Source organism: Bufo bufo, chromosome 1 (assembly GCF_905171765.1).
Source record: "Bufo bufo chromosome 1, aBufBuf1.1, whole genome shotgun sequence".
Lineage (NCBI taxonomy): Eukaryota > Metazoa > Chordata > Amphibia > Anura > Bufonidae > Bufo > Bufo bufo.
In genome coordinates, this window is record NC_053389.1 from 667,489,316 (window position 1) to 667,503,722 (window position 14,407).

General features: G+C 45.5%; 1 protein-coding gene across 1 annotated transcript in view; it reads right to left on the reverse strand.

The window, feature by feature from the left end:
- Positions 1-14,407, reverse strand: part of FSD2 (fibronectin type III and SPRY domain containing 2) — a 131,078-nt gene that overhangs the window by 68,915 nt on the left and 47,756 nt on the right. Inside the window, exons 5-6 of the mRNA XM_040414050.1 lie at positions 9,700-9,722; positions 7,773-7,894 (exon numbers count right to left, since the gene is read on the reverse strand). Coding sequence (XP_040269984.1) covers positions 7,773-7,894; positions 9,700-9,722 — 145 coding nt within the window. The remainder of the gene's footprint in view (positions 1-7,772; positions 7,895-9,699; positions 9,723-14,407) is intronic.

Below are 14,407 nucleotides of genomic sequence, written 5' to 3' on the forward strand. Positions count from 1 at the left end.
GTGCCCAGCGTTGCCTTCCCAGTTGAAATCGCCGCCTTCCTCACCTCAGCCCCGCCGCCACAATCATTCGGTTCCTCTGCCAGATCCCGCGCGTGCGCACTAGGCATAACCTGAGGGACCGGACGATTGCGGAGGCGGGGCTGAGGTGAGGAAGGTGGCGATTTCAACTGGGAAGGCGGCGCTTGGCACCAGACGGAGATGGCTGCAGCCGGGCACCCTGTATGAAGCGATGTCACCTTGGGCACCTTGGGTAGGTGAATAACAGGTTATAAAAACCTGTTTTATGTGCTAATAGAGCCACAGGCACATTTAATAAGTACCGTTTCGGATTCATGTTATTTGTACGGACCTGGCCATATGTTTAGGTTATAGGCCTAAAATGTCATGACAGAATCCCTTTAAATATTTAAATTCCTCTACCTAACAAAGTATGTATATAATTCCCTGGCTAGTTCTCATAGCAACCAGGCAAGGGAATCATTCATTATAACATAGCCTTTCCTATACAATGGATATCATCCTTACATCCCCTCCAGAGTACCTTATTATGAACCAGTGCAAGCTTGGCAAGCAGAAATCTATACAGTTAAAGTGCATTTACATGCAGCAAGCAGCAGCAGATTGTCAGACAATTGGCTGCTCGTTCAGTGGAGGTGAAGCAGTGATCACCTCCACAGTATCAGGGATTGCCATTGCAATCGCTCATTCTCATACAGCTTCATTGTTTCTGGGCAGTAGATCACTGTTCACAGGAACGGTTGTTCCCGATAATCTGCCCATGTAAATCCACCTTTATGTGTATGCAAAGAGATATCTCCCAAGGAAGAGAACCATCTCACCATTGCCACCTATTGAAAGTAGCTCCTTATGGGTCAAAATCTGACTTTCCAACAAGTCTTGGGATTTGACAAGGGAATATAGCCAAGTCAGATATCCATCTGTAGTCATCTGTTTCGGGGTGCTTGTCCCTCATCAGTACAGAATAGGATTGGAAGCGGCTTAGGCATGGTGCTGAATCTCAAACTGTGCCAGCCAGAATCCCACTCTGTAATGATGAGGGGCAAGCATCCTGAAACAGCTGTTCTTTACAAATAGGGCCAATATGCCAATATTCATACAGGGATGAAGGAAAAGCAAATGCTTGCCTTTGACCTGTAAATCTGTCAGCAGAATCCAACCTATAGAGCAGGGATGCCCAACCTGCAGCCCTCCAGCGGTTGCGAAACTACAACTCCCAGCATGCCTGGACAGCCTACAGCAGGGCATGGTGAGAGTTGTAGGTTGAGCATCCTCCTATAGAGGAACCGATACAGGTATCTGTCCTTCTGCTCTATTGACTGGCACCTTCGGTCTTCTCTCCCCCTATAAAATGCTGGGGACAATTTTGCAGGTGAAGTGTTGATAATATACTGTAGAAGCTAATCTTGCTAGTCTCTATAACAGTGTTTTGCTAGGCAGCCATCCAACCTTATATGAACACTCCTCCAAATAGTCCAAACACTTCCTAATAAAATAGTACAATGGGAACATTTCTGTTACAATGTGGATGCAGAAGGCAATGTTTATTTCCATACGTGTCCATATCGGCTGCTATATAGATGTGATAGGAGGGAATGTAAATTCGGAATACCTTTCCACCTACACCCTACATTCTCAAAATCAGCACTGAAGCTGTAATAATGGATCACGTCAAGCACGTACAAAGCAGTATAAATGAACATCCTTGCCATGAATGATAATGGTCAATGCACTGTATACATGGCCAAACACATGAGATTAACCCTTTCCCTGCCAAGGACCTTGCAGGGTGGAATTCAGTAGCCAAAGTTGTATTTTCAGACATCGAAGATGTTATCGGCCAAGTTGGGACGTTTTGTTATAATTCAGAACTTATAGGTGAATGGCATGATAGTCCAATCATTTGCACTCAAGGACCAAGTATCACGGTCGGCGTGGCTATCACATACGTGACACAGAGGGAGGGAACGAGGAAGGCCCTGCCCAAGTGAGAGGGAAGATGGTGACCCCTGACTCACCTGGCGGCTGGCACCTGGCTGCCCTGACGTCCCTAGACGGGTTCCTCACCCGTACGCCGATCACGTGCCTAAAGCCCTGGCTTTCCCTGAGCTGAGCCCTAGGTAGTGAACAGGGCGATGGGAACACTAGTCCGCACCACTAACTCTAAGGGAAAACACCAAGGGGAGGACAGACAACACAGACTCAACATATATTCCCAGGTGGGCGACAACAGGAGACAACAATAAGCCAAACAGGGATCCGGAGGGTAGCACACAGGAACAACAACCAGGATTAACCACTCCAGTGGGTCAGTATAGATGTCCAGGCAGGAAGCTCTATAACTGGCAACTAGAGAAGTGTGAGGGGAGAATATAAGGAGGTAGGGTGTGGCAGACACGAAACAGCTGAGGAGGAGAAGCTACGGATCCCTGAGAGAGACAAAAAGGATAGCAAGGCAAACACAGAAAACAATAACTAAGAAACACCATGATCTTTAGATATAGAGCGCGCAGCCACCCGCTGCGACTTCCTGACCCCGGGTATAACGGAGTCAGACGTGGCTCTTGATACCCTCGTGACAGTACCCCCCCTTTCACGAGGGGCCTCCGGACACTCAGGACCAGGTCTCTCCGGATGAGAGGCATGGAAAGTCTGAATTAACCTGTTGGCGTTTACCTCTGACGCTGGAACCCACATTCTTTCCTCGGGACCGTAACCCCTCCAATGCACAAGATACTGAAGAGAGCGGCGGGCCCGACGAGAATCAACAATTCTGGCTATTTGAAACTCCAGATTACCATCCACAATAACAGGAGGAGGTGGCAGCGGCGATGGTTCTAGAGGTGGAACATACTTCTTGAGTAACGATTTATGGAAGACGTTATGGATCTTAAAAGTCTGAGGTAGCTCCAGGCGAAAAGCCACAGGGTTAATGACGGCTACTATTTTATAGGGACCAATGAACCTAGGACCCAGTTTCCAAGAAGGAACCTTCAACTTAATATTCCTAGTAGACAACCACACATAGTCATTCACTCCTAGGTCCGGACCTGGCGACCGTTTCTTATCGGCCATGCATTTATATTTACCACTCATCTTTTTCAAGTTAACTTGCACCTTCTGCCATACCGATGAAAGAGATGAAGAAAACCTTTCCTCTTCGGGAACCCCAGAAGACCCCCCATCCCCCTCTTTGAAAGTACAAAATTGGGGATGAAAACCGTATGCACCAAGGAATGGTGACTTGCCAGTGGACTCCTGATAATGATTATTTATGGCAAACTCAGCTAACGGTATGTATGATGACCACAACTCTTGGTTTTCAGACACAAAACACCTTAAATATGTTTCTAGGTTTTGGTTGGTACGCTCAGTCTGTCCATTCGACTGAGGATGGAAAGCTGAGGAAAAGGACAAGTGAACCCCCAAACGGGAACAAAAAGCTTTCCAAAACTTAGAAATAAACTGGGTTCCCCGATCCGAAACCACATCGGAAGGGACCCCGTGAAGCTTCACGATTTCACTGATAAACACCTGAGCGAGAGTTTTAGCATTAGGAAGTGCGGGTAGCGCAATAAAGTGTACCATTTTGCTAAACCTGTCTACTACTACCAAGATAACTGTTTTACCCGCCGACAACGGTAAGTCAGTGATGAAATCCATAGACAGATGTGTCCATGGCCTATTGGGAATGAAAAGTGGCAATAAAGACCCTGCTGGACGTGTATGAGAGACTTTCGCGCGTGCACAAGTAGAACAAGTAGACACGAAATCCATTACATCCTGACGCAACCTTGGCCACCAAAAACGACGAGATAAAAGCTCCAAGGTTGCTTCACTACCCGGGTGTCCAGCAAGTGCCGAATTATGATGTTCTTTTAATAATTCAAGACGCAGGTTTAACGGTACAAACAATTTCTCTGAGGGGCAAGAGGCCGGGGCGTCCCCCTGAGCCTCTAACACCTTTCCCTCTAGAACAGAGTGTACAGCAGAGACAACCACTCCTCTTTGTAAAATAGGTACCGGATCACAAACATTACCCCCTCCAGGGAGACTACGAGATAATGCGTCTGCCTTGGTATTTTTTGCCCCAGGACGATAGGTGATTACAAAGTTAAATCTGGTAAAGAATAGCGACCACCTAGCTTGTCTAGGGGTGAGACGTTTAGCCGATTCTAGGTACAGAAGGTTCTTGTGATCCGTAATCACCGTGACGGGGTGGATTGCTCCCTCTAAGAAGTGACGCCACTCTTCAAGCGCCAGTTTAATCGCCAACAGTTCCCTATTTCCAATATCATAATTCTTCTCTGCAGAAGATAATTTTTTGGAAAAGAAAGCGCAAGGACGCCATTTGCCAGGAGACGGACCCTGAGACAATACAGCTCCCACTCCCACCTCTGACGCATCTACCTCGACAATAAAAGGCTGGGAGACATCAGGTTGAATTAGAACAGGTGCCGAGGTAAACCTCTCCTTTAGAGAGGAAAATGCATCTTTAGCGGCGTCAGACCATTTGGAAAAATCCGTTCCCTTCCTAGTCATGTCGGTAAGGGGTTTAACGATCACTGAATAATTTTTAATGAACTTTCTATAGAAATTAGCGAAACCCAAAAACCGTTGTAGGACTTTAAGGTTCTCAGGAAGATCCCAATCTAAAATTGCCTGGACCTTCCCAGGATCCATGCGGAAACCTGAAGCAGATAATAGATATCCCAGGAACTGTAATTCCTGAACAGCGAAGACACATTTTTCAATTTTCACATATAATTTATTCGTCCGTAGGACCTGCAGTACTTGCCTGACATGCACCTCATGTGTTTTCAGATCAGCCGAATAAATTAAGATATCATCTAGGTATATGACTACAAACCTGCCGATGAGATGACTAAAAATATCATTAACGAAATGTTGGAAGACAGCAGGGGCATTGGTCAGACCGAAAGGCATAACAAGATTTTCATAATGCCCCTCAGGGGTGTTAAAAGCTGTCTTCCACTCATCCCCTTCCCTGATACGAATCAGATTGTAGGCCCCCCTAAGATCAAGTTTGGAGAACCACTTAGCACCCGCAATCTGATTAAAAAGGTCAGGAATGAGAGGAAGAGGGTATGGGTCACGGATGGTTATCTGGTTTAACTCACGGAAATCTAAGCAAGGACGCAGGCCCCCATCTTTCTTTTTAACAAAGAAAAACCCTGCAGCCACGGGTGAAGAAGAGGGTCTGATGTGTCCCTTAGCCAGACTCTCGGAGATATAATCTTTCATGGCTTGTCTCTCGGGACCCGAAAGATTATACAACCTGGACTTGGGTAATTTTGCCCCGGGAATCAGGTTAACCGGGCAATCATAAGGACGATGAGGTGGTAGTTTCTGACAACCCTTTTCAGAAAAAACGTCCTCAAAGTCCGAAATAAATGTAGGTAGGGAAGCTATGGAGGCGATTAAGCAATTGTTATTTAAGCAATTCTCCCTGCAATGCTCACTCCACTCCAATATCTCCCTGGCCTGCCAATCCACCACTGGATTGTGCGCTACCAACCAGGGAAGACCCAATACCACCGGAGAGGGAAGGCCCTCCAGAACGTAACATGAAAGACACTCATTATGGTGGTCCCCTACCCGAAGGTGTAAATTACGAACAATGTGGGTGAGGTTTCTCTGAGACAGAGGAGCAGAATCTATAGCGAATACGGGAATAGGTCTCTGCAGCGTACAGAGAGACAAACCCATAGTGCGGGCAAAATGGGCATCAATCAAGTTTACCCCTGCTCCACTGTCTAGAAAAACAGAAATAGACTCCGTCTTAACACCAAAAACAATGACCGCTGGTAACACAAATTGAGATGTTCGTATGGAGGAAACGTATACCCCCCGGCTGACATCCTCCGCACAGCCCGGGGTTAGTAGTTTTCCGACGGTCTTTTGTTTTTGAGAAAGGAGGGACAGACATTAATGAAATGACCCCTCCCCCCACAGAAAAAACAAGCCCCCCCCCCCCTACGGCGAATCTCGGGAGGACGGACCTGACGAGAAGTTCCGCCTAGCTGCATAGGCTCATCTAAGTCAGTACAGGCTGACTGTTGCTTGGGAGAGGTAACCAATTGCTCCGGAATTTTCGATCTCTCCCTAAGACGTCTATCTATTCTGATAGAGAGGGACATAACAGCCTCAAGGGAAAGGGGGGTCTCATACAGCGCCAGTGCATCATTAACCCTTTCAGATAACCCAGAGCAGAACTGACTCCTGAGAGCCGGGTCGTTCCACTGAGTATCCGTAGCCCACCTACGGAACTCTGAGCAATATTCCTCTGCTGACCGATCTCCCTGTAGGAGTCTTCGTAACTTCGACTCAGCCAGGGCGACTCGGTCAGGGTCATCATATATGAGACCCAAAGCCCAAAAAAAATCCCTCCACTGACCGAAGAGCCTGAGAACCAGGGGGTAACGAGAACGCCCAGGATTGCGGATCCCCCTGAAGCAGGGAAATGACAATCCCAACCCGCTGTTCTTCATGACCTGAGGAGTAAGGGCGCAACTTAAAATATAATTTGCAGGCCTCACGGAACGTTGCAAATTTGTCCCTTCCCCCAGAAAATCTGTCGGGAAGAGCAACCTTGGGTTCAGTGACAACCTAGTTACCCATAGCAACCGCTGGGGGTGCAGTCTGCTGCATTTGCTGCTGTTGTTGGAGAACAGACGCCTTCAATCCTGCCACCTCCAAAGACAGGCTTTGAAGCTGTTCTGCCAAGGCATCAATAGGATCCATATTGGATTCTAAGTAGAGAGAGAAAAAAAAACAACAAACAAAAAATTTAAAAAAAAAAAATTAATTATTTTTTTCTCAAAAAGTAATGGCCAGTTATAATATCACGGTCGGCGTGGCTATCACATACGTGACACAGAGGGAGGGAACGAGGAAGGCCCTGCCCAAGTGAGAGGGAAGATGGTGACCCCTGACTCACCTGGCGGCTGGCACCTGGCTGCCCTGACGTCCCTAGACGGGTTCCTCACCCGTACGCCGATCACGTGCCTAAAGCCCTGGCTTTCCCTGAGCTGAGCCCTAGGTAGTGAACAGGGCGATGGGAACACTAGTCCGCACCACTAACTCTAAGGGAAAACACCAAGGGGAGGACAGACAACACAGACTCAACATATATTCCCAGGTGGGCGACAACAGGAGACAACAATAAGCCAAACAGGGATCCGGAGGGTAGCACACAGGAACAACAACCAGGATTAACCACTCCAGTGGGTCAGTATAGATGTCCAGGCAGGAAGCTCTATAACTGGCAACTAGAGAAGTGCGAGGGGAGAATATAAGGAGGTAGGGAGTGGCAGACACGAAACAGCTGAGGAGGAGAAGCTACGGATCCCTGAGAGAGACAAAAAGGATAGCAAGGCAAACACAGAAAACAATAACTAAGAAACACCATGATCTTTAGATATAGAGCGCGCAGCCACCCGCTGCGACTTCCTGACCCCGGGTATAACTGAGTCAGACGTGGCTCTTGATACCCTCGTGACACCAAGGAGTCAAATTTTTTTTTTTTTTAACTTACTCCCTGTTCAGCCAATCTGAAATATTGCTGGTATGATTGCGATTCATTCGACCATTGTTTCATTTATATGGCAGGTTTTGACTCTCTCTAGCGGTGAGCGAAGTTTTACAGAAAATCCCATACTCGAGTGTAGTAACATCGATGCTTGAGCGCATACAGAACAGGCCCATAGGCTTTACACTAGAAATACAAGTACCTGGGAGAGTATCAACGGAATCCAAAAGCTGCTCCACTTCTGAGACGTCCAATCTAATGTTTTTAAACTCTGCATTTGTTGAAATATTTAAGTTGATATCAGTACTGAAGTATTGGTGCAATCTGAAAAAACAAGATATATTGTTCAGCAGATTATGTTAAAAACTTTAACAACGTGGGGCTTCTGTCACCCCATTAAAACAGTTTTTTTTTTTTTGGTTACTTATAATCCCTGTACTGCGATTTATGCATACATACTGTAATTAATCATTTTGGTTCAGCAGATTATGTTAAAAACGTACTTTTAAAATATGCAAATTACCTTGCTACCAGCAAGTAGGGCGGCTACTTGGTGGTAGCAGCCGCATCCTCCTATCCTAAAGACGCCCCCTCCGCATGTTGATTGACAGGGCCAGCGGACGGGATCTCTCTCTGCTGGCCCTGTTTGCATTCAAAATCTGGCGCCTGCCCCGTACCTGTCTTCAGTTGGCGCAGGCGCACTGAGAGGCGGACGCTCGCTCGGCCGCTCCATCCTCAATGCGCCTGCGCCGATGACGTCACTTCTACACCCGGCGCAGGCGCATTGAGGAAGGAGTGCCGAGCGAGCGTCCCCCTTCTCAATGCGCCTGCGCCGGGTGTAGATGTGACGTCATCGGCGCAGAGAGAGATCCCGTCTGCTGGCCCTGTCAATCAACATGTGGAGGGGGCGTTTTTAGGATAGGAGGATGCGGCTGCTACCAGCAAGTAGCCGCCCTACTTGCTGGTAGCAAGGTAATTTGCATATTTTAAAAGTACGTTTTTAACATAATCTGCTGAACCAAAATGATTAATTACAGTATGTATGCATAAATCGCAGTATAGGGATTATAAGTAACCAAAAAAAAAACTGTTTAGTGGGGTGATAGAAGCCCTTTAAACAGCACTGTATAGTACATCACACAGATTCAAGCCCATAGTAATAAATGGAGGCAGCGCTCAGAGGGTATTTGAAGATAGTGTCAAATTTTAATGAAGCTTCAAGTTCTCCCAATATTGCTCTATCACTACCTAGTTTGAGACCTGTACTATTATAGACTCTCGCTCTGTATTTGTCACACGAAGCATCTTCAGGCCTCTTGCACACGACCGTATGGCTTTTTCAGCATTTTGCGGTCCGCAAAAAACGGATCCGCAAAAAATACGGGTGACATCCGTGTGCATTCCGTTCTTTGCGGAACAGAACAGCTGACCCCTAAAAGAACAGTACTATCCTTGTCTGTTATGCGGACAATAATAGGACAATACGGAATACGGAAATACGGAAATGGAAGGCATACGGAGTACCTTACGTTTTTGTTTTTTTTGCAGATACATTGAAATGAATGGTTCCGTATACGGTCTGTATACGGAACACAAAAAACTGAAAAAAAAAAACGTTCATGTGCAAGAGGCCTAACTCTAACCTCATATTAAATAAGCACTCTGGGTGCTGATCAAGGCTGCAGAGGAAACTGTACATAAGCATATACTGCAGAACTAGAGAACATGTTAGTACGTGTGGCCATTCGTACTGCTGGAGAAGAACAGGAGAGGAAGGCATGAAATACCATGTATGTAATTTGTTGTATGTAGCCTGCAATGTTCAGACTTCAATGAAATGTGAATGGTTTATGCAAAAAGTCCTATGGAATCCTCTAACCAGGGGCGTTGCTAGGTTAAAACATTCGGGGCCTGGACCCCTGATGTTTTGTCCCAGGACCCGAATGTACTGCCTGCTTGGTAGATGCAATTGTATTGCCATCCTCAGACGGATCCGCTCCGAACGCTCGTGTGAAAGTAGCCTAATCTGTACAAGCAAATGACCCTCTACAATTACAATCCTACTGGAAAGATTTTTGTATTTTTTTGTTATTCTCTTTTTTAATCATAGAAATTATTACTTTTTTTACCTGTTGGTTGTGTCAAGTGAAGTCTGCAAAAGGGAATAAAAAAAAACACATTAGAAAGTAATATGAATTTAAAGGACTGATATATACAGGAAATTGTAGAAGATAGGAAAAAATGCGTATAGCAGCACAACGAAAAATTAAAGTCTTATCTTGTGGTGGTGCCAGCCGTGTTGGGAGCCAGTCAGAAGTTCCCCCTTGGATGCGTCATATAGAAGAAACCGCAGCACTCTCCTGTCTTCAATTCAGTGGAATTTATTTCACCAGCAAAAAAATGCGACGTTTCGACCGTAAAGGTCTTTCTCAAGCAACTTGAGGTTGCTTGAGAAAGACCTTTACGGTCGAAACGTCGCATTTTTTTGCTGGTGAAATAAATTCCACTGAATTGAAGACAGGAGAGTGCTGCGGTTTCTTCTATATGACGGAAATTGTAGAAGGTTATGAAGCTATGGAGCCAGAAACAAGCAGCGGGGAACAGGTATGTTTGCTTCCCTTCTCAGGTACAGCAGGGTGGAGTGTTAAAAGTCAATGCTGAAATAACCCTTTAAGCCACTACGCAGCTGGTGTGTACATTAAGCCTATCAAATTCAAGTAACAATTTGTTGACAACAGCATAGCAAGAACAGATGTTATCAAATGGACTGCGCTGTGCTTGGTGAGCTGTGAGGAGGCTGTGGCACTCATCAGTAGTGTTGATCACGAATATTCGAATTGCAAATTTCTATCGCAAATATAGGTACTTAGAAAATAGGTACTTAGAAAATTTGTGAATATTTAGAATATAGTGATATATATTCGTAATTTCGAATAGTCGAGATTTTTTTATTGCGAATTTTTATCGCAAATTTTTCAATTGCCGAGAAAAAACATGATTCCTCCCTGCTTCTTGCTTGTGGGCCAATGACTCATTGGCCCACAAGCAAGAAGCAGGGAGGAATCATGACTTTAAATGGGAAAAATTATGAATATTCTAAAAAACAAATATATAGCACTATATTGAATATATTAGTTTTTTCGGATATTCAGAATATTCTAAAACAAGAATATATAGCAATATAGCGAATATTTGAAAAAAACGAATATAGAGCAATTTAGCTAATATAGTGCTATAATCTTCTTTGTCTAATAGTTGTAATTTTTTTCTCATCTGAGGTTCAGATTGGAAAAAAATTGCAACTATTAAAAAAAAAGATTATAGCGCAAAATTAGCTAAATTGCTCTACATTCGTTTTTTTTTCTTCGAATATTCGCTGTATTGCTATATATTCTTGTTTTAGAATATTACGAATATTCGAAAAACGAATATATTCGATATAGTGCTATGACTCCACAAGCAAGAAGCAGGGAGGAATCATGTTTTTGCTCGACAATTGAAAAATTTGCGATAAAAATTAGCATTACGAAAATTCACATATTACGCGATCATTACCTTGTAGCTTTTTCAAGTAAAAAAATCGTAGAATATAATGAATTTTCGCCGAATATTCTACAAAATATTCGCGAAATATCGCAAATTCGAATATGACCCCTGCCGCTCATCACTACTCATCAGAGCTCCCGGGAACCTTGCAACTTCCTCAAACAGCTGGGGTCCCGGTCCGGGAGTCAGACCCTCACCGATCTCATATTGATGACCTATTCTAAAGATAGGACAACACTATGAAAGTTCCAGAAAACTCCTTAATAAACATGAATGGAAACATGATGGAGCTTTTCTTTTTTTTTCACATTGAAGTCAATGAATGATGGATAGAATCGGAAAGTATTCAGTTTGTATGTGTCATTCAAACGACTGACTGAATCCATTTTCTTCCACTTTTCTGTGTTTCTGCCGGAAAATAAATATGGAAAACACAACGCTAATGAGAACAAGCCCTTACTGCATTCATGTCATTTCATCAGGAGCAATTTTTCTAAATCTTCCTAGGCTAAATACCCCCTAAAATGACATCAAAGGAACCCAGGGCTTTCTTGTTCCAGTTCTGGAAAATGCCAGTACCTGCTTAGAGATATATAGTGATGAGCGGCAGGGGCTATATTCGAATTCGCAATATTTCACAAATATTTTGTAGAATATTTGTCATATATTAGTGAATTTTGAGAATTCGAGATTATTTTATTGAATGCAAAAAATCGGCAATGTAAAAATCGCGTAATGCGAATTCGTAACGCGAAAAACAGGCGTGGGTCACTTTGGCTACGTTTTTCAAGCTGGTATAAGTTTCCTGAGACTGGAGAAAATGGTTGGCACGGCAGAACATTATAATAGCTTTATATGCAGATAGAGTCAAGTGCTCCAATATATTTGCAATTGCGCTAATCGGCAGTGATTAGAATATTTTTTCGCACTACGTGCAACTTCACATTTTAGCAGGTCTGACTACAGATTACTGATTGGTGCACTAAGTATTCTTGTGAACTTGACATTGCTTCCTTCTCATTGGCCCACAAGCAAGAAGCAGAGAGGAATCATGTGTTCAGATGGAAAAAAATGCTGAATATTCGATATAACGAATATACAGTATAGCACTATATTCTAAATATTCATGAATTCTCAAAGTGGCGATATTCGTGATAAAAATTCGCTATTCGAATATTCGTGCTCAACACTATACTGTGAAATACCTGCCTCCCAGTTCCATTACCATATATTGTGTTGGCCAACTTTACATGTGTACTATATCACACATTTTTACAAAAGTTTTTATGATAGCATTCCTATACTATAGCTATCTAGAGTGGCTTTAGTGTATAACACTCATAGTTACCACTAGTGACTAGAAAAAACTGCTATAATACTGACATTTACAGGTAATCTGTTACCTCACATTGGCTACTGACAGATCCACCTAGCATCGGGCTGGGTGTCTTTCTTGAACTGACCCTGCTGTTTTGCTAAAATCTCCATCTCAGAAGCTGTTTTAGGCCTCCTGCACACGAACGTGTGCGCCTCGTGGTCGTGCTGCGGCCTGCAAAATGCAAAAACACCGTCCGTGGAGCAGCCGCAGCGGATCGCGGTCCCATTCACTGGGTCTATCCAGCCGTTCCGCAAAAAGATAGGACATGTTCTATCTTTTTGTGGAACTGAAGTACGGGACGAAACCCCACGGAAGCACTCCGTAGTGCTCCCGTAGGGTTCCGTTCCGTGCTTCTATTCGGCACCATTCCACATCTCCGGATTTGCGGACCCATTGAAATGAAAACCCATTGAAATGAATGGGTCCGCATCCGTGATGCGGAATGGCCAAGGAACGGCACCCTTGTATTGCGGATCCACAAATGCGGTCCGCAATACGGCAACAGGGCGCACACGTTTGTGTGCAGGAGGCCTTAGGCCTCATGCACACGACCGTTGTGTGCACCCGTGGCCGTTGTGCCGTTTTCCGTTTTTTTCGTGGACCCATTGACTTTCAATGGGTCCGTGGAAAAATCGGAAAATGCACCGTTTTGCAGCCGCATCCGTGATCCGTGTTTCCTGGCCGTGAAAAAAATATGACCTGTCCTTTTTTTTTCACGGCCAACGGTTCACGGACCCATTCAAGTCAATGGGTCCGTGAAAGAACACGGATGCACACAAGATTGGCATCCGTGTCCGTGATCCGTGGCCGTAGGTTAGTTTTTATACAGACGGATCTGAAGATCCGTCTGCATAAAAGCTTTTTCAAAGCTGAGTTTTCACTTCGTGAAAACTCAGAACCGACAGTATATTCTAACACAGAAGCGTTCCCATGGTGATGGGGACGCTTCTAGTTAGAATACACTACAAACTGTGTACAAGACTGCCCCCTGCTGCCTGGCAGCACCCGATCTCTTACAGGGGGCCGTGATCAGCACAATTAACCCCTTCAGGTGCGGCACCTGAAGGGGTTAATTGTGCTGATCACGGCTCCCTGTAAGAGATCAGGGCTGCCAGGCAGCAGGGGGCAGACCCTCCCCCCCTCCCCAGTTTGAATATCATTGGTGGCCAGTGCGGCCCCCCCCCCCTCTATTGTAATAATAGGTTGGTGGCTAGTGCGGCCCCCCCCTCCCTCTATTGTAATAATTCGTTGGTGGCACAGTGTGCGCCCCCCCCCTCCCTCCCTCTATTGTAATAATTCGTTGGTGGCACAGTGTGCGCCCCCCATCGGCCCCCCCTCCCTCTATAGCATTAACAACATTGGTGGCCAGTGTGCGGCCTCCCATCTTCCCCCCCCCCCCATCATTGGTGGCAGCGGAGTTCCGATCGGAGTCCCAGTTTAATCGCTGGGGCTCCGATCGGTAACCATGGCAACCAGGACGCTACTACAGTCCTGGTTGCCATGGTTACTTAGCAATAGTACAATAGTAGAAGATTCATACTTACCTGCTGCTGCGATGTTCGTGTCCGGCCGGGAGCTCCACCTACTGGTAAGTGACAGGTCTGTGCGGCGCATTGCTAAACGAACCGTCACTTACCAGTAGGAGGAGCTCCCGGCCGGACACGAACATCGCAGCTCCCAGGTAAGTATGAATCTTTTACTATTGTACTATTGCTAGTAACCCGCCGCCACCAATGATCGGGGGGGGGATGGGAGGCCGCACACTGGCCACTAATATTGTTAATGCTATAGAGGGAGGGGGGGCCAATGGGGGGCGCACACTGTGCCACCAACGAATTATTACAATAGAGGGAGGAAGGGGGGGGCGCACACTGTGCCACCAACGAATTATTACAATAGAGGGAGGAAGGGGG